We start from the raw sequence: 26,462 nt of genomic DNA on the forward strand, positions 1-26,462 counted from the left end.
TCTGTTGGTTACCACGTGTACCTTTTTAGGCCATGCTTGGGTAGCGCATGCGCTGCTCTGCGAGGCATGCTGCATGGAGGTAGGGACTTGACGCTCCGCCCACTCTCCGCACACATTTTTCATTGGCTTGTGTCATTGTCCACTGTAAACTGTGGCTGTTCATTGGTCAAAAGGCTTAGTAGTCCCTCCTTAGTACCGCCTTGTCTCATTTTGTAACCTTGGCAGGCTTTAATTACAGCCTCCGAGCACTATTATCTCAAATAGCATTGTCATGCATGCTGTTGCAGGCAGAACACACGCTCTCCTAACAGCTTTAAAAAAAAATTATAGCATGCATTTGCAATGCAATAGGCCTTGTATTTGCGGAGGTTAAAGACATTGTCATTGTAAATGACAATACCATTTATTTTTCTGTTTTAAAAACAACACATAAATAAAAGGCATTGTCATTTATAATGCCATTAGCTCAAACTCTCATAAATGCGAGACCTATTGCATTGCAAATGCTTGTTGTTTATTATGGGCCCATTGAAATCACAATAGTTATATCAAAACAATTTAACTCTAGATAACTTGCTCCTTCTTTATTTTATCAGTTAACAAATAAGCAGTTGGGAGCTTATTCTATAAGATGCTGCTACAATGTTATTAAGGAATGTGCCAATAGTGGTACACTAATGTGCAATAAAAAAATATAAAGAGATTATTCTATACCTTCACATGGAGACAATTGTTTGGGATCCATCTCCAAGGCTGAATCTCGGGTTGAACAGTAATGTTTGAAGTATCTATTAGTTAAGCAGTGTTTACAGATAATTGTATTCTGTCGTGCATTTTTTACGGATATTCACTATATTTTGGGCGGATGATTTTGATATGCAATAAGTTTGACTTTCTGATAGACTTCTAGCGGCAGATTTCTCACCTTTTGAACATTCCCCAGGCATCAGACTGGATCCAGAAACTTATTTCCTAGTACCTTAGCAATCTAAAAAGTGGTACCTATTAAGCTGCCACTACCACGTGCAGACGTCAGTTCCTTTCTTTCCACACCTCAAGACACTCTCTCGGAGAATGCTTTGTCTCAGAATTCTCAACAGTGTGCAAGAGATGTCACCCTCTAAGACAGCGGGTTTTAAACCCTCTAAAGACTGTTGCACCGTGGCGCCTCCTCCTCAAGCGGGGAGGCGTTGCCCAACTGCTTTCAGCTGTGTAAATAAAGGAAAAATAAAATGATACTCGTTGTTATTATCAATTTATATTTTCCTGCTGCAGCAGCTTTACGGGGCATGACGGGCTGTACTGCTTTCAGAGCAGGGGTGGGCACACTGTAGGTGCTCATGAATGTGTGGCCGGCCGTGTCGGGCTGGTTAAACAGTCATGCGCACTTTGCATGTTATCCACCCAGCCTGGCTGAGAAAATTCCCAGGCTCCCACTGCCTGTCTGAGTGCCGAACTATGGCGCTCAGACCAATGCAGCGTTGTGATTCGCTTAAGGGAGCCTGGTTGCTTCCTGCTTTCATTCCGGCTGCGGAAAGAAGACGAGGAGAGACACCGATGTCAGGTAAGTTTATTTTTACTTTTATGCACACTCAACCAGTTCCCCCCTCCACCCTCGATCTGTGCCAGCCGCCACTGCTGTCGAATACAGATGTCTGTGATAGATCCCCTCTCTAGACTGTGTGCACGGCACAACCAACTAGTTATATACCATATACAGAGCAAGCTTCCAACAGGCGACCTGTACACGCAGTTCACCCTCAGATCCCAGGACATGAGGGACGTTTCCGCCCAGTATGCCAGATCCTCACGATCAATTGCAAGACCCAGTAATAGAGACGGATGTGTTCTGCTAATACATCACAATCAAATGTAGACTATACACACTTACTGAGCGCTATGCAGGGAACCCTGTGTGTCCATGGCCTGGACAGAGCGGAACCAAGCCCCGGGAATGGCATGTTGAAAAATCTGCAGGACATAAAAGTAGTGAGGTGCACCATCATTGTAAACATTGTAATTCTGCCCATAGTATTGAAGGGAGAGAGGACCACTGCTTCAGATCACCATGCATGTGTGTCACTAGGGGCTTCAGATTCAATGACCATACCAGGTCAGAGATGGCGAGGTAAAGAAAGCTTAGCGTAGTTCTGGTCATTCAAGGCTCCCTTCAGCGCAAACAGGAGGGACTTCAAGTGATTGATTATTAGGCCAGAGGCTTGGCCATAAAAGGTAAGCATATATAGTATTCTGGGCCCTGGTGCCTCTGGGTCATTCACTAAAGCAACACATCAGCTTGAAGTGCGAAACGTTCTTCCTCGACTCCCATCTTTCATTGGAACTCCTGAAACTATGTGTCGCAGAGGACCTAAGTCACCAGGGGCTCAACTGCTTAGGCAAAGAGGAGGGGGGGGGGGGACAACCCTGTGTAGTCCCACTTTTGGATCGTAAACGCCCTTGAGAGGGAGCCCTTCACACGGATCTGTGCCTTAGGCCAATATATAAGGTTTGAACATACAATATGAAACGGGGACCAATGCCCATTCAGGCCAAGACATCCCAGAGAAAATCCCAGTCAAGGGATTCAAAAGCTTTCTCAAAGTTGAAGGAGAAGAACATTGAAACAGGGTAGTAGATGATGGCATGCTGCTGCCTGTTGCACTCTGCGGATGCAATGACGTGTACCATGATGGGGCATGAACCCACATTGATGAGGATTGATCAAAGCGGGTAGAACCTGGAGCAGACGATTGGCCAGCATTTTAGCATAGATTTTGAGTTCGAGATCGATTAAAAGAAATCGTCCAGTAGGAAGCGCAGCCTACAGGGTATTTCCTAGCTCAGTGCTGTACCACAATAGTCACTTTAAGTTCTGATGGGAAACCTCCTTTGGTTATCACATTGTTGTGAAGAGCAAACAGATAAGGCATACGTATAGTATTTCTTGTAGTATCCTACCTGGAAACTAGCAGGTCCTTGAGTCTTATTTGATTTCATGGTCAGAGGGCTGTAGCCACCTCTCCAATGGTCAAGGGTTCATCAAGCTCCATGGCAGCTGATGTTTCAAGTGAGTGCAATGGTAAATCTGAAATAATCTGTGAGGAGGTGTATGTATAAAGCACAGTAATAATCAGCAAATGCAGTAGCAATATCTGTGGTCTTGGATACCTACCGTTGGTCAGGGCCCTGATACCAGGCACCACCCTATTCACCAAAATCTTGAACGCTAGCCAGTGCAGGAGCTTACCTAACTTGTCTCCCCAGCCGTAGATCCTGCTCTGTGAGGCCTACCAGCACTGTCTTGACTTGTCCAAAAAATTTTGCTCCAGTGAGAGCCTATCCAGTGCGAGCTGGCGCAGTTTGTTAGTCTCCTCATCTGACTGGGCTTCTGCGCATGCTGTGCATGCCTCCATACCCATGATACTTCTGCCGGCCATGTCTGCGAAAGTGTGTGTGGGCTACCTCCCCTCATAAATGCCTTGCTGACTGTCCAGAGTATCCCCGGTGAGGGCACTGAGCCCACATTTCCCTCTAGGAAGTCAACTAGATCCTGAGACAGGAATTCTGCTGTGTCTTTATCCATGAGGTGCCACGTGTTAAGGCAGATTGGACACTTCTCCTGGAGCTCTTGTCCCAGGTAAACAGTTACTGGTGCATGGTCTGAGATACCTCGATTTAGGCTCTCCGGACCTTTAGTAAGGAGCAGGTCACTGGTAAGCAGGAAACCAAAATCAATACAGGAGTTAGTCTTATGGGCCGCAGAGGTGTTTGTAAAGGTCCGATTTCAAGGGTGTTAGATGCACCATACATCTCAAAGGCCACTTCTCAAGGCGGGAGGTTGAGGGCTGGGGCTGGATCCTAGAGGAATATGCTGTGGAGGACTACGACATATTAAAGTCTCCTACAAAGATGGTAAGCCCCCAGGAAAACCCCTCTGACCTTTTGCACTGCTGACAAAGTAGGGTCGGGTACCTGGGGGGAATGTAAACACTCCCTATGTTATGAGGCTGCCCATTGATCATCTCCTCCACTGTGACATATAGGTACTGTGGGTCTGATGAACTATTGGTACCCACTGTAGGAAGGTGCTTATGAATCAGGACAACCACCCCTCGGGAGCCCCTAGTGTGACCTGTGTGGTATACCTTGTCGAATCCATATATAGCCAGGGAGGGCATTGGGTGTCTAAAAGGTGCATCTCCTGAAGTAAGTACATCCGGTGCATGGCGTTTGGCAAAACTCAGGACAAAAGTCCACTTGATACGATCATTGAGGCCGTTGACATTCCATGGCATTACTTAAAAGGCCATCGGACACCATGCAGTTTCCTAGGGGCCAAGCATTGACCACAGGGACCTCCTGTGAGTAAAAGTGAACAAGTGTCACGGCCTGCCTAAAACAAAATAAAACATATGGCTTAATGGGCTAGAACACTTCATACCTAGCCCCCACCCGCACTTCACCCAAGAAGCATCTGTCACCAGTTCTACCACGAAAAATGAGCAGAGGTGCCCCTCAGGGACCAATGACCAGATCCTTTCTCAAGGAAGTCCTCAAGCACCATTCCTTCAACTCCCTCAAGGAAACATATGAACTGGAGGTTGTTTCCCCGGCCCGGTTTCCGCATCTTCAGCCTGGATCTCCAAACTCCAGAACGCTGTGGTAAAGTGAGCCACCTCCAGCTTCAAGGTCACTGCAGAGTCCAATATCCGAACTTCACTGAGGCTACACGCTCAGACGTTGCCGAGATCCTGGAATAGATGTACAACATCCAAGCCAACTTCCCCAATTCTGGACTCCAGCATTGCACAGGAGGCCTGAATGGCGAGAAGAATATCGGAGGTGTTAAGTTGACCCCCCTGAGAAAGAGGAAGTCCTGTTGTGAAGTTTTGTTTGGCCGGATGGCTTGCGAAGCAGTGGATGCATCTGTTTTGGATTTGTCCTGCGCCAGAGGGGCCTCCTCTACTATACTGGAACCAGTGGATAATCCAGGTACAAGGGCACAGCTTAAAGTCCACAACTACTTGGTGAGAGGACACAGCCTCAGACGGAAGAGCAGATAAAGTGTAGGCCCGGGCATCTGAAGCGCCATGGGGGTCAGACTGGGGTATGACAAAACAGGATAGGAGGGAAAGGGAATGCAGAGGGACTGGCCCCTTTGCACAAGGGAAAGTCCCATCCCTGGCAGCACGAGCAGTCAGGTCCCTCACCAGCCTCGGTGCATGGTGGCAAGCAGAGTCACGTTGGGGCAGTCAGGGGGTGATCTGCAAAAACTGGCCCCCCTAGAAAAGTGCAAGCCCTCAATTTTTGCCCTTAGGGCCGGTGGTAATTTGCCAATGACCAGAGTGAAGGTCCTATGGGACAAAGAAACCACTGTGTGCCCTACCTGGCTCAGTCCATTTGCTGCAGGTTGAACAGAGGGCTGACACAGCATATAGCGCCCCCAAGGGCTGGCCCAGTATCACGAGTCTTCAGAAAGGGCACTCCTGGACTATATTGCAGTGCTTTCGACCTCCGTGGGCATCACAAGCCGTGCTGTGGCATTGCCAAGGGCCCATGACCCGCAGCTTCTGTTTGGGCCTGTCGACATGTAGTGACCGCGTCCAAGCCTTGCCCGTCCGGCAGACTGCCCCATTTGTGAATTTGCCGAGGATCGCATGCAGGGCTCAGAAGGTTAAATGCTGGGGTTCACGACTCACCACCCCCTGACCACTGCACCATGAGCCTCTCACACTGCTCAGCTAGGGAGGCAGAGCCCTAGGGCCGAGCACGGAGCTAAGGCTTGGCTGCCGCTGAATCACCCCGACCCACGCCCCTTGCCATGGTGCATCCACCATACAGCCAAGACAGGAGAAAGGCAGCATCAGCGGGTCACCAGGTGTTCACAGGGAAGAGCCGGCCCAGTGGATGATGATCAGTCGATACCAGCAGCAGGATGGGTACAAAGTTTCATCCGAAGAGCTTGTGGACTGGTGTCTGCCATCTTAACCAATCAGGCCACAACCCCAACCTCCTATCATCTTTGGAGTTCAATATCAATGTGCCGAAGTCACACCTGACTCATTCTCAGACCCTCCCCTTCATTGGAGCCGTTCTGGACACAGTTCAGTTTCGTGCTGTTGCTCATGTGAAAGAATACAGGACATTTAGGCTATGATCATGATCTTTGAGCCTTGATCCTAGATTTCAGTGAGGCCGTCTCTGAGGCTGCTGGGACTGATGGCCTCCTTCAACCTGTTGGTCGAGTACACTAGGTGGCATATTCGGGTTCTGCAATGGGATCTGAAGTCCAGGTAGGCTCAACTTCGAGGGGACCTCACCAAGCACGATTAGATTTCGGAGGGGACTCCAAAAGATCTGCAGTGGTTGCTACTGGACCACCATTGGGTCTGCGGCAGACCCCTCTACCTCCCCTGCCCATAGCCACATTGGAGAGGTGTAGCTCAGAGACCTCTGCTCTCCAAAGACTTTTCTGTTCGATATCGTACTTCTGAAACTGAGGGCCGATTGCTTGGCATTGAAAGCCTTTCTGCCATCTATCAGGGGAGACTGGTACAGGTGCTCACGGAAAACACCATCGCCATGTGGTTCAAACCGGTTGCGATGGAGTCATACGCCTCTGGAAATGCCTGGACCACCAAGGTATTTTCCTGATGGCGAACCACCTGGCTTTCTCACTGAACGCCAGGGCGGATAAACTGAGCCATTTGTGCCTAGCAGATAAAGAGTGGCAGTTACAGCCAGAGGTAGCATAACTGTCTCTTCTGCGGATGGGAGAACCTTGGCTTGATCTGCTCACGACCACCAAGAATACTCAGTTTCAGCACTTCTGCATGTTGGAGTTTCCAAGGGGTCTCTGTCTTGGATACATGTTCTGCATGTTGGAGTTTCCAAGGGGTCTCTGTCTTGGATACATGTTCTGCCTCGATTGGAACTTGGGACTTCAGTATGACTTTCCACCAATACCACTTCTTCCCCAAGTTCTCAAGAAGTTCAGACCAGGCTCGAGTCATCAAAGTGGCTAGGGATTGGGCAAGGAGAGTTTGGTATCCAGAACTTCTAGGCTTGAGCATATGTCCTCCAATCATTCGCCCTGACCTCAGGATTTGTTAATGTTTGCCTCATTACTCCTACTCATGAGCACCTGTGATCAGTCAGCAGAAAGGTGTCTTGCTTTTCAAAAATAAGCACTGGTGCTCCCCATTTTTTTCTCATGCACAGGGCTCCATTGTATCTCGAGTCTATGTTTATACATTTCAAACAACACAATACAATTTAAGAAAATAATATTTGAAGTGTTGGGTGACAGTTGGTAGCATAACCTCTTACACCCTAATAAAATGATAGTTTCCTTTCATGTGAATATCTTGTACCAAGACAAGGACTTCAAACATGTAGAAATGCCAATAGTATAGGTTTGTATAGAAAGCATTTATAACTTACCTTTCCTTTATGTATTATTAAAGGTTCCTGGATGCCTTAAATACTATTTTGGAATTGTATCTTTCTCGGATTCCTGCTGTGGAGCTACTCAGAGTTGTCTATTCATTTTGCGTAATGGGCTACTTTCCACAAACGCCTCTCGACCAACTACTACAAGAGGACACACTCAATGAGCTGCTAAACTCTGGTAAGAATCCCTGTGATCCCAATGGATTTAAAATTTAGGTTTTTCTGAAATGTATAAATTAAGATGTTATCAAGGAGCCTAGTCCAATATTATTACAGCCCCTGTCTGGACAGTCACCTCTGGGTCCACTAGCTTTGTGATTATTAATATTTTTTGTCATATGTGCCGTGCCAGCTTTGCCCTGAAGTCGAATGTACTTGTGGGTCGTTCTTTCCAGACCCCAAATATTTAGTCTTTTTAAGTTTGGGTGTGTGGTCTACATTGGGTCAATCAAGTTTCCTATTTCTGGCGACGGAGAGTATTTTCACCCTTTCTTAGATGTTGGTCCTCTATAGAGTATGGATCGTAGTGTGGCAAAGATGAAGCATAAAAGTAAATGCCTCATGTCTTGATCTATAATAGGAAAACTGATTTTAATACTGCTCAATTATATCACATTGCACATTACAAAGTCAAATGAGGGGGGGCAGAATTTTGAACGTTCTATAGTTTCCTGAGGAATTTCTGTGGGTGTATGTGTCTGTCTGTCTCTGTCTCTGTCTTACGTGCACCCGGAGAGTGAGGCGAGGCAGCGATTCAGCAGGATTCTGGAACCCGGAGAAGGGGTTTTCGCTGAAGCCTCTGCCATTGCTGCAAGGCTGTGGAGCGTTTTTGCAGACAGTGAAGAAACTGACACTGGTAAGCGGGAGACGCCAGCAGCGAAGCTTATACAGTTGTTGGAAGTAATATCTGGGGCAACGCTACTCAATGTTGCGGAGGTAGAGTTGGGGGTAGCTACTACCAACCTCATACTGAAGGCAACCTGCAGGCGGTCAACCCGCACAGGGATCGTGCTCAAAGGTCGCATGCTTAGAGGGACTGACTTGGCGATAAACAGTAAACACAGGAAGTATAAAGTAAAAAGATTTGGGGCATGTTCTCTGGCTCCCAAGTTGTATGGAACAACCGGGAGAGCAGACTGCACCTGCAAACGACATACCACAAGGGTTATACTAACATTAATGCGCAAGTTGGACATTTTTTAGTGTCGGGCAGACATGTCACAAAGCAGCAAACTAAGAGCACAGAGAGCTAATGAATTAATACATGATAATTCAATGCCATTAACTGGTAAGATATCTGCACAAGAAGATAGAAAAAGAAATCATTGAGCACCATCATCAAAGATCTTGAATACACTCTGCTAATGGAAGTAAACAAGTGGTGGGAAATGACCACCCTTAAATCAACCACCCTTCAATCGATCATGGGTTTGTAAAGGGTGGCTACTAACTCGTGCGAGTCTCAAGGTGCTGACGGGGGTAAGGGGGCCGCTGATCCATCTGGAGGCTGGGGGTTCGGTCGTAGAGCTAGGTCTTGAGATCCTTCCTGAATTGGGTCAGCGACAGGGATTGCCTGAGGTGGAGAGGCAGGGTGTTCCAGGTCTTGGCGGCAAACTAGGAGAAGAATCTTCTGGTTCTGGCCTTGCGTATCGATGGGACGGTGGCCAGGGCCAGATGGTTGGAGCAGAGGTGTCTGGTAAGTACGTGGAATGAGAGGAGGGGGTTCAGATATGCTGGCCCTGCATCATGGAGGGCTTTGTAGGCATGTGTGAGGAGTTTAAAAGTGATTCTTTTGTGGGAGCCAGTGGCGTTCTCAATGGAGTTCGATGATGTGGATACGGCAGGTGATGTTAATGACCAGTCTGCCTGCAGCATTTTGAACGTTCTGTAGTTTCCTTAGTAATTTTTGGGTGACGCAGTCGTAGAGTGCGTTGACGTAATCTAGTCTGCTGATGACGAGGACTTGGGTGACTGTCTTTCTGGATTCTGTGGGGATCCTTTTGAATGTCTTTTGAAGCAGGCATAGCGTATGGAAGCATGTTGAGCATACAGCATTGATCTGGCCGTTCATTGTGAGCAAGGAGTCCAATATTATGCAGAGGTTTAGTGGATGGTCCTTGGGGGTGAGGGGGTTCCCAGTGTGGCAGGCGGCCACCATGAGTCATCCCAAGCTAAGTGGGTGGGTACCAGGATAGGGACTTTGGTCTGGTCCGAGTTGAGTTTGAGGCAGCTTTTTTTCATCCAGGTGGCATTAGCCTTCATTCCGCTGTGAACGTTATTTCTGGTGGCTGTATGTTTGTTGGTGAGGGAGAGGATCAGCTGGGTGGCGTAGGAGACAATTTTGAGTTTGTGGCTCCTGACAATGGTTGCGATTGGGGCCATGTAAACATTAAAGAGGGTGTGGCTCAGGGAGGAGGCCTGGGGCACTCCATTGCTGATCTCTGTGGGTTTTGAGAGGAACAGAGGTAGCCTGAGTTGCTGTGTTTGACCAGTGAGGCAGGAGTGGATCTAGTCCAGGGCATTGTCACGGATACCGACATCGTGGAGTCTCATGATTAGGGTGCCATGGGAGATGGTGTTTAAGGCAGCCGAAAGGTCCAGAAGGATGGGGGCTGCTGTTTCGGCCCAGTCAAGGAGGAAGCGGATGTCGTCGGTGGTGCGGTCTTGGTGCTGTGGTTTCTTCAGAGGCCGGGATGGGAGATGTCCAGGACGTCGTTCGCTTTGATGATCTCAGAGAGTTGAAGGCCTTCTTGATGACCTTAGCTGGGAAGTGGAGCAGTATATTGAACATAAGAGTGCCAAGGGGCTTAAGAATTCTGATTATGCCTACTTTAAATGATCTAGGTGAGTGTTGGAAGGTGGTTCTGACACTCTGAGCTGCCCAGATTTTTCACTTTTTGAGCACCTTTTTATTGAGCTTTTACTGTGGGAGAGCCTCATCCATTGGGACTCACCTACAGTGAACTCATGATGAAAGAGACTGCATTTGGATTTTACTGGTGTCCCCCTAGCTTGACTAGGCCACTGCGCAGCAGCTGGTGTAAGGGGCACCGGGCTGGTTACATGCATACACATGTACATGCGTGTGCACACATGTACGGGCTGTGCAGGGGAGATTCCTGGCGTGCGCAGCCCAGGAGCAGCTTCCAGCTGAATGGCGTGGCAGGACTTATGCAGAAATGGGTGGTGACATGGAATAGGCTTTATACACAGGGAAGAAACATGTCAGGGAATGTCAGTGTGTTTTACTGTTTTTTACTCCATTATTTGTGGAGCTCATGGGCTAGTTTCACTTTGGTAAGGCCTACACAATCCATTCACGCACTGAAGTCCACAGTAACTTTCTCCCCCACTCTGCAAACGCATTTCCTGGCACACTACTGGTTGGGGAATTAATTCCTCTGGGATGCTGAGGGGCCTCTATACATACATTCTATAAGTCCTTAACAGCGGTATTCCTGAGAGCTGGTCATAGCCCGCCCCTTTTCTCCACCACTCTGCAAACGTCATTACTACTTTAAAAAAATAGAAATTCACTCAAAAAAACTAAGGTTACTGGGACCTTATAGTTAGGAGTTAACATTTAATAAGCCTTAGAAATTCATGGAAAAAACCAAAGGTTAGAGACGTTATAGTTAGCAAATGGAATAAAAACAAAAAACATATAAATTCACTGGAAAAAACAAAAGTTACGGAGACGGTATAGTTAGGCTCAGGTTTCACTCGTATGAAATCAATGAAATTCAGCAGTTATATTTAGCTGACCTAACTATAACTCGCCTCCCCGCAAGGCACTGCTTATGACCTCACTTATTACATAGCACAATACATGGGCAGTGACGTCAGTGAAGACATTACTGACATCACTGAAGACATCATCCCTAAAATCACTAACGCACCCAATCACACTTCCATAGAACCTTTCATACACCCACTCAACCATTCACAAACCCATTCACAGACGCATACCAGTACTTGAACACCCGCTCACTGATTCATAGATGTACACACAAATCCACTCACCAACTCATACATCCACTCACCTACTAATAAGGCCACTGACATATCCACTCATAGACTCATACAGCCACTCAACCACCGAGTGAGTTACCCACAGAGCTACTCACACACCCATACAGTCAATGACACAGCCCCTTACTTACCCATACAGTCATGCGCACATCTACTTACTGCCTCATACATATACTAACACATACTCCCTCACCTATACAGTCACTGGCACGTGCAACCACTTACTCATCCAGCCACTCCCATTCACTCACTCACCCATACAGGTACTCATATACCCTATCACTCACCCATACTGACTTTCACATACCCAGTTACTCACCCATATACTGCTGGCACATTCACTCACCCACAGAGCCATACACACACTCACTCACCCATACAGCCCCTCACAGATACACTCACTCATCCATACAGGCAGTCACACACAAACTCACTCACTCACCCACGCAGCCACCCACACAGACACTCAGAGACCCATACAGATAGTCAGACAACCAATCAATCCCCATACAGCCACTCACACTCACTCACTCACCCATACAGTTACTCATATACCAAATCACTCACCTATACTGCCTTTCACATACCCAGTTACCCATATACCGCTGGCACACTCACTCACCAACACAGCCATGCACACACTCACTCACCCATACAGCCCCTTACACATACACTCACTCACCAATACAGGCGGTCACACACACAATCACCCACCCACACAGACACTCAGACCCCCATACAGGTTGTCAGACAACCAATTAATCCCCATACAGCCACTCATGCACCCACTGACATACACATACAGCCACTTAGACAAAAACTAACAAACTGATACAAACGTTGACACAACCAGTCACTCATCCATCCATTCACTTAGACACTGAATCACTCTCTTGTTCGTCAGTCAGTCACCCACTGAATCTTCCATACAGGCACTCATACACCCACTAATTCAGAAATACACCATTGTATATACATTTAACACTCATAAACGTTTTAAAAACACTCACAGCCTCTGGATGATGTCATCAGTGATGTCATTTGAGAGGTCATGAGTACTGTCACTGACCATGTCAAGAGTGATTTAATATGCGAGGTCATAAGCAGTGCATTGCAGGGGAGCGAGTTATAGTTAGCTCAGCTAACTATAACTGATGAATTTCATTGGTTTTGTACGAGTGAAACTTGAGCCCAACTATAATGTCTTTTTCAATTATTATATATAGGCCTACTTGGGGTTTTACATGCACCTTGCATTGAACTGCCTGAAAAAAGCTGGGAAAGCAGTTGAACTTCGGTAAACTACCTCTCCAAGGATTCTTGTGTGCCGTCCTTCTGTTGCCTTATATTCACTGAAAACAAATATAGTTGTCAGGGCTGTTATAGTTAGCTGGATATTTCACTCGTACAAAACCATTGAAATTCCTCCGTTATAGCTAGTTCTGTTAACTATAACTCACGCGCCCGCAATCCACTGCACATGATGTCACATATTACATCATTCATGACATGGTCATTGTGTCACCATGTATTCGACCTAGGACTAGCTTCTCCCATTTGCCCATATGTAGGCATGAATAGCTCAGGGAGAAGCTAGCCCCCATGGCTACTCCTTGTATTTGGCAATACAGTAGATGATTAAACATGAATACATTGTTATGTAGGCAGAATTTGATCATCGCCACGAGCATCTCACTGTGTTGTTGAAATATAGGCTCTCTATCTTTTAAAAAATATTCCACAGCCTCGATGCCGTCTTCATGTTTTATGCTGGTATATAATGATGATACATCTATTGCCATCATGATGTATTCAAAATTCCATTGAAAGTTCTTTACTTTGTTTAAAAAGTCACTTGTATCCCTAACATAGGATGCTAATGATTTGACATAGTCTTGAAGTAAAAAGTCTACATAGATTGATGTTTTTTCTAGAATGCTGTTCCTGGCACTGATAATAGGACGCCCCGGTGGTTTCTTGCTGTCCTTATGTATTTTGGGTATAAAGAATATTGTCGGTACAGTGGGATTATCATTTTTTAAATACTTATACTCATTCTCACTAAGGAGTTTTTTGTTGCGCCAACCTGATAATTTTTTATAGTATGCTTGATACATTTCTTTCAGTTTGCCAACTTCTGTTTGAGAATAGCATTATCTATCATTTAATTGACTCATGGCCTCTTTCATATATTCGTCATGTGGCCATAGTACTATATTTCCTCCTTTGTCACTGTTACGGATTATGACTTCTTTTTTGTTGGTTAGTTTTTTCATTAGTTGGAAGTACATGTGGTCTTGATTGTGATGTTTCTGAATGCTTGTGCTGATTCCAATTTTTTAATTTAAGTTTTTGATTTTTTGAGTGATAACTTCATGGAACGTGTCTATGGCATCATGCAGCATAATAGGGCAGTATTTTGATTTTGGTTTGAAATTAGTCAGACCTGCTCTTTTATTTGAGGTATTTACCCCTAGCTCATTTGACGTTCCGACTTGATCATTATCTTGATTCCATAGTTCCTCTAGTTCCCGTTCCATTTCTGCCTCTAGAGGTGGCATTGTCATTAGAGGAGTTTCAGGATTTTCATTTATTGAACTTGTTTTTTTCATAGCGTATAATTTAAGTTTTAACTTTCTCACTCCCTTGTATACATCCATCCGGGTATTAGGGTAATCAAAGTTGTTGGGTGGACAGTACGATAATCCCAAACTTAAGGTGTTTTCTTCCTTTTGGGTCAGTTTTAAGTTGGATAAATTGATTATTGTTCGTCTTACTTCTTTTTCCAGTAATTTCATTTCCTTCGTTGCTGATTTGGATATATATATGTCTTTATTATACATATTAGGGCAAGACATCTAAGCTATTCATAAGAATAATATATTTTGACTTGTAATAAACTTATATTACTTTTAAATGCAATTTCGCGAAGTCACTTTGGGTGCGTGCTGCCTGTGCGCAGGGTGCGCGGACCCCATGTGACCTGAAAAAAAACATTTGATTGGTTCATAACATTTCCCATTCTAACTATTGAAGGATCCCACCCATTTCCATCATTCTGTTTGGAGTACTTCAAGAGAGACATCACTTCCCCTTCCAGAGCTTCTTTTGCATTTTTTTGGTGTTTTCCAAGAATTGTATTTGACAAATGGCATCTGCTTCTCAAACATCTCAACATTCTTCAGATGAAGAAGTCTTGCAGGAAGATACACGCAAGGAGAGGCCTACATCAGTGGTGTTGAAATTTTTCACCTTTCTGAACGGACAAAAAAAGGTGAACGCTACCAAAGTACATGCACGCTGTGTGACATGGTGCTGTCTCGAGGCACTCAAAAGAAATACTCCTGTGGAACAGCAAGTATGCTAAAACATCTAAGGACCATTCATCCAAAGAATCTGGCAAGAGAAGAGATGAGGCTTGCAGCACAGAATCCACCACCAGCAATTGCTAGCACGTCTGGAACATCTACTTCTACACCTCCAGTGGACATTCGTCCAGAATTTGCTTATCTGCAACAACACTGTACAAAGTGCAAATCCATCATTTGCTATGGAGAACAATCAGTAGAAGCTGTGTGTGCAGCACAGCGTAACCACAAATGTCAATTTTTTATTTTTTTATTTTTTCATTTGTAATGACGTTTAATTCCAAATTGTAGCTGTTTACTTTGTTCCTTTTTTGTTCATTTTATAGAAAACACACAAAAAATACAAAATTGTTTAAAAAGTACAAAGAAATATACAAAAAAACAGTTCTTCTCAGAACTAACTGATCTGGTTAAAAAAAAGAACTATTATTGCATGGTAATGTCTGAAAGTTAGATTGAATAAATGTGTAGAACATGATTGACTGAAAGAATGCATTAGTAGTGTATGATAAATGTATAAGTGTAGATCTGTAAGGAAGTACTGCAGCGTAATACTGTAAGCTCTTTAGCTGCACTACGCTGCTGCACTTCCAAAACACAAGGATGTTACATATTTACATGAATATGTCACATCTCTGTGCTTTCTTCTGCATTAGTGCAGAAACTGAGTACTTGGGTACTGACTGAATAATTAGAGCACTGCAAGGAGAGTGCCTGGGTGAAGTGTTTGGGTTTTGGCGTAGTGAATTGATTAGTACATGGTGTTGAATGGGTCACTAGAGGAGTGCAAGGTGAGTGACAGGGTGTTTGCTAGAGTGTATGGACACTGACTGGGGAATTGAAGGTGTGAAAGACAAATGTGTAGGTGGTTAGAGGACTGCATGCATAGTGGAAACGGGTTTGGAACAGTCTATGTGCTAAGGCCTGGCTCACTGCATGAGTACTTGGGTACTGACTGAATGATTAGAGTGCTGCAAGGAGAGTGCCAGGGTGAATTTATAAGTGGTTGGGTTTTGGTGCAGTGAATGGATCAGTACATGGTGCTGAATGGGCGACGAGAGGAGTGCAAGGGAAGTGACAGGGTGTTTGCTGGAAGTGTATGGACACTGACTGGGGAATTGAAGGTATGAAAGATAAGTGTCTAGGTGGTTAGAGGACGGCATGCATAGTGAATAGGGGTTTGACAGCAGTCCCATGTGCTAAGGCCTGGATCACTACATGAGTACTTTACTTAGGTACTGACTGAATGATTAGAGTACTGCAAGGACATGCCTGGGTGAATTTATAAGTGGTTGAGTTTTGGCACAGTGAATAGATTAGTATATGGTGCTGAATGGGTCACTAGAGGAGTGCAAGAGGAGTGACAGGGTGTTTGTTGCAGTGTATGGATACTGATTGGGGAATTGAAGATGTGAAAGATAAGGGTGTAGGTGGTTAAGTAAGGGACTGCATGCATATTGAACAGAGGTTTGTAGCAGTCCATTTGCTAAGGCCTGGATCACTGCATGAGTTCTTGGATACGGACTGAATGATTAGAGTACTGCAAGGAGAGTGCCTGTGTGAATTTATAAGTGGTTGGGTTTTGGCGCAGTGAATGGATTAGTACATAGTGCTGAATGGGTCACTAGAGGAGTACAAGAGGAGTGAGAGGGTGTTTGCTAGAGCGTAGGGATACTGACTGGGGAATTGAAGATGTGAAATATAGATAAATGTGTAGGTGGTTAGAGGACTGCATGCATAGTGGATGGGGGTTTGTAGCAGTCCATGTGCTAAGGCCTGGATCACTGCATAAGTACTTGGGTACTTATTCAATGATTTAAGGACTGCAAAGAGAATGCCTGGGTGAATTTATAAGTGGTTGTGTTTTGGCACAGTAAATGGATTAGTACATGGTGCTGAATGGGTTACTAGAGGAGTACAAGAAGAGTCCGAGTGTGTTTGCTGGAACGTATGGATACTGACTGGGAAATTGAAGATGTGAAAGATAAATGTGTAGGTGGCTAGAGGACTGCATGCATAGTGGATGGGGGTTTGTAGCAGTCCATGTGCTAAGGCCTGGATCACTGCATAAGTACTTGGGCACTGATTCAATGATTTAAGTACTGCAAAGAGTATGCCTGGGTGAATTTATAAGTGGTTGTGTTTAGGCGCAGTGAATGGATTAGTACATGGTGCTGAATGGGTTACTAGAGAAATGCAAGGTGAGTTATAGGTGTTTAAGCAATTATGTTTCAGTAAAGACATGAAGTAACCAAATGCTTCTCTCACAATGGTTGCCCAAATGCGCACAGACTCACAATATGATTCTAGACAAGCAACACTATTCCTTGGACTTTAACAAAACAGACTCACTAGTCTGGAAGGGGTAAGGTGACTGCACACATTATACATATTTCACTACTGCACTCTAGTGTGAATGCCTGACTCATTCTGCGAATGCATAAGCAATGACTGGCTTCTAATACTGCTAAAACTTGACAACAGGAAAGTTTTTTAAGCAGTTATGTGTCAGCAAAGACATGAAGTAACCAAATGCTTCTCTCACAATGGTTGCCCAAATGCACACAGATTCACAGTGTGATTCTAGACAAGCAACACTCTTCCTTGGACTTTAGCAAAACAGACTCACTAGTCTGGAAGGGGTAAGGTGACTGCACACATTCTACATATGCACTCTAGTGTGAATGTCTGACTCATTCTGCTAATGCACAAGCAATGACTGGCTTCTAATACTACTAAAACATGACAACATGATAGGTTTGTAAACAGTTAAGGGTCAGCAAAGACATGAAGCAACCAAATGCTTCTCTCACAATGGTTGCCCAAATGCACACAGACTCAGTGTGATTCTAGACAAGCAACACTATTCCTTGGACTTTAGCAAAACAGACTCACTAGTCTGGAAAGGGTAATGTGACTGCACACATTCTACATATTTCACTATTGCCTCAGTAAGAATGCCTGACTCATTCTGTGAAAGCATAAACATTGACTGGGTTCTAATACTAAAACGTGAAAACAGGAAAGGTTTTTAAGCAGTTGTGTCAGCAAAGACATGAAGAAACCAAATGCTTCTCTCACAATGGTTGCCCAAATACACACAGATTCACAGTGTGATTCTAGACAAGCAAAACTATCCCCTGGACTTTAGCAGGAGAAACACAGTAGTCTTATTAAAAGCAAAGGCACCACATACAGCACCTCACAAATTAAGAACTCACCTTTAAAATTGATTTGTAGATTAAGAAGTATCTCAATCACGCACCAGATTTTCTTATACAGAATGTCTGTAGTGCACTGCTCTTAGCAAAACCAAAAAATGGCAAACTTTCCCTATCATTCTGCACAAATATACATGTAAATATCAAATCACATTGCTTCCCACATTAATTCAAAAGCTAACACACACTTCTATTGGTTACACATTTCAACCCTTTCCAATTGACATAAATTTCAACCCTACCCCCATTCTGCTTAATGCCTGTTACCATAGTAACAGTTCATGGAACACTGAACTGAACACACAGGTCACAAGTTCAGCACACAATGTTGCAAATCCAAACAGCAAGTGTGCTTGATTTTTCAAAATATCAGCGTATCCTATGTAGTGTTCCTTTCAAACTGTTTTTATTAACCAATAAGAAACATGCTTTTAAAACACAGTAAAATGCACCCTACTTTTCAGTCTATAATGTTCTCAAACAGCCTATCATTTCTCTTCTTTGTTCAAAACTGCCTCTTATCCACCATTTTAGAAAAATCTTAGTTTTCAAACTGCCCATTTCACATACAGACACCTTCTGAATGCATCCAGAACTCCCTTCAAGATGCCTAGAATGTGGATTGTGGGAAACCGCTATATTTTCTGGAGCAAAAGGTATGCAGAAAACAAAGGTATTGACAAAGATTTAGCTTTGCCAAATGTAGACATTAAATGTATTGGACAGAGCGGATTAAAGTGGCACTAATTGATGCCATTGGTTAAATCCTTTTTGCATTTCCAACACCCTGACCTCATAATTGTGCACTGTAGTGACAATGACCTAGGCACTTTGACTGGGGTAGGTCTGGAAATGCTTCTGAAAGACACCTTTGGAGAATTAATGTCACTTTTCCCCCAAACTGCCTTTGTCTATTCTAACATATGCCAAAGACAGAAATGGAACCTGGTCCAATCAATTTTGTCCACAGATTGAGAAAGCTAAGAAACATGTCAATAAAGCTGTTTCTGATGATCTCAGAGAATATAAGATGGGGTCTATTTACAACAACAATCTGCGTTTTAATATGGATGGCATCTATAGGAGAGATGGTGTTTATTTTACAGATGAGGGTAACCGAGTCTTCCTCAACAACTTTAGACTCTGCATAGGTACTTACTTATAGGTACCAAAATCTCTCAATAAACACAGGGGGCCTTTTAGAGCCACCCAAGGTCTAAACACATAAGCTTGATGTTTATTTAAAAAATATATTTTTTTTTTTGTTTGGAGTCGCGCACCCAGCGCGCTCACACCAGGGCGCCGCGCTGCGCTAGGTGCGCGACTCCTAATTTTACCGTAATTTTTTTTAGCACCTACCACTAATTTCTATTCTCCCAAGAGACCCCATCCCCCGGGGCCTATATACAACGTTGGGGACAGTGGGGGGAGCCCCAATTCCCCCGCGGTCCCGTCGGCTCCCCGCGACCTTCGAAAGCCGACATTGATTTTCCACATGGGGAGCTGCTAACATGCAGCTCCCCGTGTGGAAAAGCAATCTGATTTGCATTTTGAAAGAGAGCAAGTTTCCCTGCTCTCTCTTTTAAATTCCAAACCAAGTTTGCAATGGCATGGGGGGAGCCACGAGACTCCCACCCTGCCATAGCAAACAGCAGGATCCGGCCCTGGGGGGGTGTGTAGGAAGGTGGATACCTGACTATGGTTGCCCCCAACTTTTTGCCTGGTGTTTTGCTGGTTTTCCGACTTAGTTGACCTGGGGCCCTGCCAATCAGGACCCCAGGCCTACTGCTCTCTCTCTAAAATGGATTCCCTGTACCTTAGGTACATTTCCAATTGGTACTGGGCCACCTTATCAGACCCTGTAACTCAGGGCATAGGTGTACCCAGGGCCTACCATGGGCTGAAGCATGTATTATGCCACCCCTGGATGGCCATCCAAATCTGACACAACTGGCTGCACGACAGCTGGGGCAAGGTGGTGTAATCACCCTTTGCTTGCTAGAACCAGTTCCAGGGGCACACCAGCCCCTGGCCTGGGGAAAGTCCGGCATGGGAGAGGGGTGTAACCACCCCCCTTCCTGGTTCCACCCCTAGGGCAGGACCTAGTCGCATACCCACCCCTTTCTTTAGGATAAAGTCTGGAGCGGGGACCCTTCCAAATTAGATCATCTTTGAATCAAGAAACTACTTTCTACGAAAGGAACTCTCGACTTCTTCTCAAGATTTCTCCCTTGTGGCTAAGGAGTAGTCACCCTGCATCCGCAGGCACCATCTAAGAACTCTGCGGTTTGCTGCACGTCCTTCCTCAGGAATCTGACCGACCAGAACGACGAGACCCGGCTTCCCTGGCACCTCTGACCTCTACCTACCTCTACAGCTAAGCTGAGAACCGTAGGTGCGACGAGACCTCGAGGGACCGGCCATCATCAGAACTGCACGACTTCTATCCAGCACGACCGCCGAGGGATCCTCTGGTGAGTGCTTTGGGGTCCGAGAAGCCCCGACCCTGAGCAGCTCCAGCACCGAAGTCCAGCCTCCCAGCATCCACGAGATCTGCGGGGGCCCTTCTGCTTTTTGCTGCTCACCGCGTTGTCTGGCTACTAGCCCGCTGGCTTGTGGCCTTCCCGACGATGATCAACGACGACAACACTGCTGGTCTGGTTGCTCCAGACTGGCCCTTGCTCCCTTCCAAAAGAGGAGCACCCCGGACCCTCCTGGTCCACCCCAGACGCCATTTTGAGTCCACCGCGTGGGCTTGAGTTTGCCAAGACTTGTTGCCCCAATCCTGGGTCCAGCGACGTCGACAGCACCAACCATCGTGGGACAGCTCGCACCTCCATCCTGGTCGCCGACAACGCCTCCTGGTCCGTGAGACTGCAGACCCCAGCGTCGCCCACTCACCTGGTCGAGGTGACTTCGCCCGGTGCCATCCTGGTGCCCACACAATCACTGGCTAGTGATTAAGAACTTGGTCCCCTCTGCTTTCAGGTGTCATCCATCTTCGATCCAGACTTGGATCACTTCGAACTTCTGCACTGGTCGCCTGCCAGCAACTTCTTTCTTCAGGCTCCATAGACTGCAACGAGGATTCCCGACGTCTTTTCAGACCTATGCAGCTGCAGCCCCTGGGCTAGGTAACTTCGGCATTTCGGTGCCCCAGCATAGCCTCACTATCCAAGGGTCCAGATCCTTTTCGTTTTTCAGCCTATCTAGTCGGGTTCGCCCGATAACACTAACTTTGTGAAATCTAGCTACCATAGACTTTGTCCCGCATCCCGCGTGAGAGTGCACACTCTGCACCCGAGTCCCCTAGGCCTCCTACTAGTAATCTGAAGGTTCAGTAACGTAGTCCTAGCGATTCCAAAGCCTATTAGTACAGTACTTACCTGCTAGTAATTTCGTATTCCACTTTTAGAGTATATGGTTTTTCGTGCCCCTCGGGCATTTGTGTAAATTGTGCAACTTAAAGTATTTTCGTAAGAGTTTTGTTGTGTGCTTAGTACCCTGTCCTCATAAAGAGTACAGGGCTGTTGTGATCTAAATAAATACACTGTTTATTTTCATAACACTTGTGTGGTGTCCTTTCACTTGGTGTTCAAGGGGTATATGTGATGGTATAACAGCTGGCTTAACACGCCCTCTAGAGTTTAGCCCGAAGACTGCTCGTATCCACGCTACTAGGATAGCTGGTCTATAAGGTTGACTTACAACCAATCATCAATAAGGGTTGTTGGACTGATACATAGTGTTCACTAGAATAGTGAGCACTGCATATCAGGCCACCTTCTCACAGGGTGGCAGTCCCCTGGGCCCTGAAGGGCTCCAAGTGGGGGGCCGCACGCCCCCCCTCCAACGATGTACAAAGCCCCGGGGGGTGGTGGTCCCGGGGCTTGGTGGGGCCTTTGAGCCCCCCCACTTATTTGATTGTGAAGCCCCAGGGGTGGCGGTCCCCGGGGGTGGGGGGGTTGTGAGCCCCCCCCCCTATTTTTGAAAAGCCCCGGGTGGTGGCGGTCCCTGGGGCTGGGTGGCCCCTTTGGGGCCCCCATTATAATACAAACATTGCCCCCGTGATTTGGCCCACCCGGGGGCTAATTAATAACAAAGCCCACGCTTTGGTTTTTTTTGCCCCTGGGGGTCCTTGTTGGACACCCTAAGTAGACCTAGGGGGTCAGGGTGTTTCTACCCTGCCCCCTTTTTAGGTTCTGCGCACTTGTTACACTGATTTCTTATGCCTTGGTTCTACCAAGGCACAAAATGGCTGCCAACACTTCCAGGTTTGGAGTGTTGACAGACAATTGGCATGCAGCTTGTGATCGGAAGGGTGCGCACAGGGTGTGCGGATCCACCACGGCCATAGATATGTATGTGTTTTTACTTTTAATTTTCTCAGCAAATACTGAAGAGATTTACAACATTTAACAAAAAGGCACTTTTCTGAACCAAGGGCTACCTCTTTGCCAAATTTGGAATAATTCCGTTCAGCAGTTCGGGCTGTAGCCGCGACTAAAGTTTCCTACGGAAAATTGCATGTCGAAAACATGTTTTGGGACTCCCCTTTTTTCTCGGCCCCCGCTCTTAAATCGCCCCAAAACTTTCAAGGTAGGAGTGGACCGGAGCCGGCCATAAGTTTTGAAAATTTTGTGAAGATTCGTCAAGCGGCGCCAAAGTTATTGGAAATAGAATGTTGTGAATTTCCTATGGAAAATAGGTCCTAACTATTACTACCTACTGGCGACCGCCTGTCGGTAATATATATATATTCTTTGCCTTATTCAACAATGCAACGCCATTTTGCTCATGCATTTTATAGTCACATGTTAGAGCGCATCATGACTAACCTAAAAAAATTATAACATTGCATTCAATTGTTATGTAATCAAAATCTAACAGAATGTCCAATATATGTATATATAATATCATAAAAATATACTGCTATTTTTGGGTCATTGACAAGATACATTTTTTATTCAGTGCTGATAAAAAAAGGGCAATGTAAAAGACTTAAGTTTTGTCAGGAAACCGTCTGCCTGAATCCCTCAGAGCAGTTAATTCTCACGTGTCGCTGCATAAAATATCTACATCATCTCCCAATTGTGAAGCCTAAGGTCTGAAAACCAAAAGTTCTTTTGCCCCTGGCAGGCTGCCCCCAACCTGAGTCTATATCGGATACATGTACGGACTGCCCCCTCAACCCACCCACCGTCCAGTGGACCCAGCCCCAACCGGGAACATAATACTATTCACCCACAAAACCATTCAATCTGGAAAGCCCAGGAATCCCAGATCCAAGCACTGGCAACTTGGAATAAATTGATCAATCACTTCTGGAACTGTCACTCTTTGTTACAGAGCCCATCCGTAGCCCTGGCTCGCAAAGTAAACTCGCTTCAGAAATGACTACAACTTTTCCCACCGCAATCTGGACTCACCTTCTCAAGAGACTCCAATCCACCGTTTTAGCGCTAAACTATCAATCTGAAAATTTGGACGGTCAAGTCGACCGCTTGAACTCGCGTGCTGTCTTCGTAACAGGAATTGACAGCAAGCTGGACAACTTAAATAAACTGATCTTCAGAGCACAATCCACCACCAACTTCACTCTGTCTGTTGCTGCTCTCCTATAACAGACAGTCTGACCTCACTTCCAAACTATCTCAACACTATCCTGTCCGAAATCAAGGAGCTCATCAATGGTTCCAGACCGCACCAACAACCTGCATGTGCAAGCCCCCTGCGAACTGTTACAGCCCACAATATCCACATAACATACATGCAGATCGTGTCCACCAGTTCCAGTCCAGAACCCGAAGCCTCCCGGCCGGCGACTACCCCACCTGTGACCACCTACGTTGCCAATACCTAGGCATAAGAAGGCCCTGATTGTCTTCCAATGAGTTCAAGCCCTGAGTAGGCAGGGGCCCCATCCTCGCCGCCTTCGCCAATGGACACTAACACAATGGCCCAGACCACTTTTGGAAACTTCATGTCAGATAGTCCCCAGTTGCCATGCCCCCTCAGTTAGAGGGAAAGGACAAGACTCTTGAAACAATGAAACAAGTCGAGCAGCCACTCCACCACCACCTGTATCTTGATTCCACTGTTTGCAAACTCAAGAACTGGGTCTGCCTTGCCCAACAGCACTGAAAGCGACCCCCACTTGTTATCACATGACCCATTCCGACCTTTACCAAGGGCCAAGTGCAGATTGATCTTAACGCACCACCAGCAGATTCCCCCAGCAATGGGCACTGTCAATCTCCCAGACAATTCGGTGCAAGCCCAGAAGCTGCAACATCAATGTTCACCCACACAGGCTACCAACAATCAAGGCATACCCATTGATCAATCAAGATTCAGCCTTCCGGTCAATTGAGCCCTCCCAGGTCAGGAAGGACTCTCTCAGAGTGGTTATTGCAAAGTCTATGCAACCTCCGGGCCATTAGTCTGATCCAACTCACACTATTGAGTCTGTTCTCCAACAGCCTACCTCCCCGGCCCTCAGCAAACCCTATCCATGCCAACCAAGGCAGTCCAGGATCTGCCTTGGATGCACAGCATTCAACAACAAGTGACCAAAATCTCAGTCCCCCATAGAGGTGCCCAGAAAGAGCCTTATTCAATTTTAAAAATGCCCTGGGGCGCACAATTACAATCAGCAGTGAACCAAGAACAGCAATAATCAACCCCTCAAGAAACAACTGAAACTGGCTGTCCTCTGTCCTGTCCCATGGATGTTCTAAGTGACCTGACCCCTCGTCCCCCATGCTCTCTTAGCCACTCTTGCTAACCCTTTGCACCTGGAACATCAATGGCCTCCCGCAGAAATTACAGTCCCTCTACTCATATGCCCTCTTAAATGGTCAAGATATCATAGCATTGCAGGTAACTTAGGCTGAGCAAAGTTGTCCGATCACAAGGTTCATTAAGCATTGGAAGCCAGCCTTGAAAGAGTACAAGTTTGGCAGATCAAAGGGTTGTCCGTCCATGTCAGGCCGTCGTTTTTCAGTAAAAGCATCCACATGCTGGAATTCGCTCCCTCGCTGCCTGCGGTTGGAACCTGCCTACTTACGTTTCCGCAAACAACTTAAAACTCTGCTGTTTCCCAAATAAGCTCTTCCCCTCCCTCCGGCCATCGCAAGTTCTTACCGCGCGGGGATGCCTCCGGGTCACCAGGCGCTTTACAAATCGTTAAATAAATAAATAAATAAGTGTACACCTCAGTAAAACTGCAAAGCAACATTGACCCAATAATGTTTCAAAAGAGCTGGTTGCAAGGAATCAAAATCAGCAGCTGAAGATTACTGTGCCCCCTCTTGTTGATTAACGTTTGTCAGTCGAAATGCAAGGAAGAAGAGGTTAAAATTAAACCATTTGATTCAGACCTTGTGGGAATTGACCAGGGATGATCCCCAAGCAGATGGTATGATATCGGGGACTTCAACATAAATCTTTTCCAACACCATTAAGAGAAACTCTGGGATCACCGTGGGGAAGCCCATGAATAGCGTTGAACAAACTAGGCCGAGGGGCTGCACACATTGTCCACTTGGAGAGCTCTTGGTTCTGCAACTCAGCAGTGTGGGCTTTAAAGTACTGAACGGTAGGTTCCCACATGACCTATCACCAAACTGGTGAAGAATCATTGAAAAAACCTTCTCTTACATTGACTACACTATATGCAACATAGATATGTTACCCTTTGAAGAAAACTACAGTACTGTTCCGCACATAGAGAGCGAACACTCTCCTCATACCATCACAAACTCCACTTGTCCCATCATACTCTGGCCACCACTATGTGCAAAGGAATATATACTGAGAACCACATGCACCTCAAATGGAGTGATGCTGTCAGTGGCGAATTCAAGGCTGAATGTATAAAATCAGCTGCGGAACCCAGTCTAAATAACGTGTCACCGATCACTGCCTTACCAAACCAGCTATCACCTTGACAACGATTCGGTGCTTAAAGAAAGCCTGTAACAAGGCAATGAGGGGAGTCTGAAAGAATCCCAGATTGTAAAAGATACTAGATTTTTAAGCAAGGGCAGACCAAATACAGGCAGCCAGTTCATGCAGAGAAGTTCAGACGTCTAAATCACTTCTGGGCAATCCTCTTATGTGAGAGCAAGAAACCTAAATCCAGAAATCATTGGGCCTTGGTAAACAAGCAGCTGAATCAATCCAGTAGGTTCAGTTGTGCAAACATTTCAGAACCGGAATGGATTCTTCTTGGCAAGCGGGGATGTAGACCCAGCACAAGACGGGGGTCACCAAATGCCACAAACAATCATCCTCCCTGCCTCACCTCAAGATCAAGACTACTCGCCCTGCCAAATCGTGGACAATGTTATCCGGACGAAACGGCTGGCCCATCTTACATCAAAGG

At 45.9% G+C, this 26,462-nt stretch overlaps 1 protein-coding gene across 2 annotated transcripts in view; it reads left to right on the plus strand.

Moving 5' to 3' along the window:
- The window catches only part of FASTKD2 (FAST kinase domains 2), a 262,282-nt gene that overhangs the window by 152,293 nt on the left and 83,527 nt on the right, over positions 1 to 26,462 (plus strand). For both annotated transcript variants that reach the window (XM_086955324.1, XM_086955323.1), the window contains exon 8: positions 7,467 to 7,630. In XM_086955324.1, coding sequence (XP_086811450.1) covers positions 7,467 to 7,630 — 164 coding nt within the window. The remainder of the gene's footprint in view (positions 1 to 7,466; positions 7,631 to 26,462) is intronic.

Source organism: Lissotriton vulgaris, chromosome 2_1 (assembly GCF_964263255.1).
Source record: "Lissotriton vulgaris chromosome 2_1, aLisVul1.2, whole genome shotgun sequence".
Lineage (NCBI taxonomy): Eukaryota > Metazoa > Chordata > Amphibia > Caudata > Salamandridae > Lissotriton > Lissotriton vulgaris.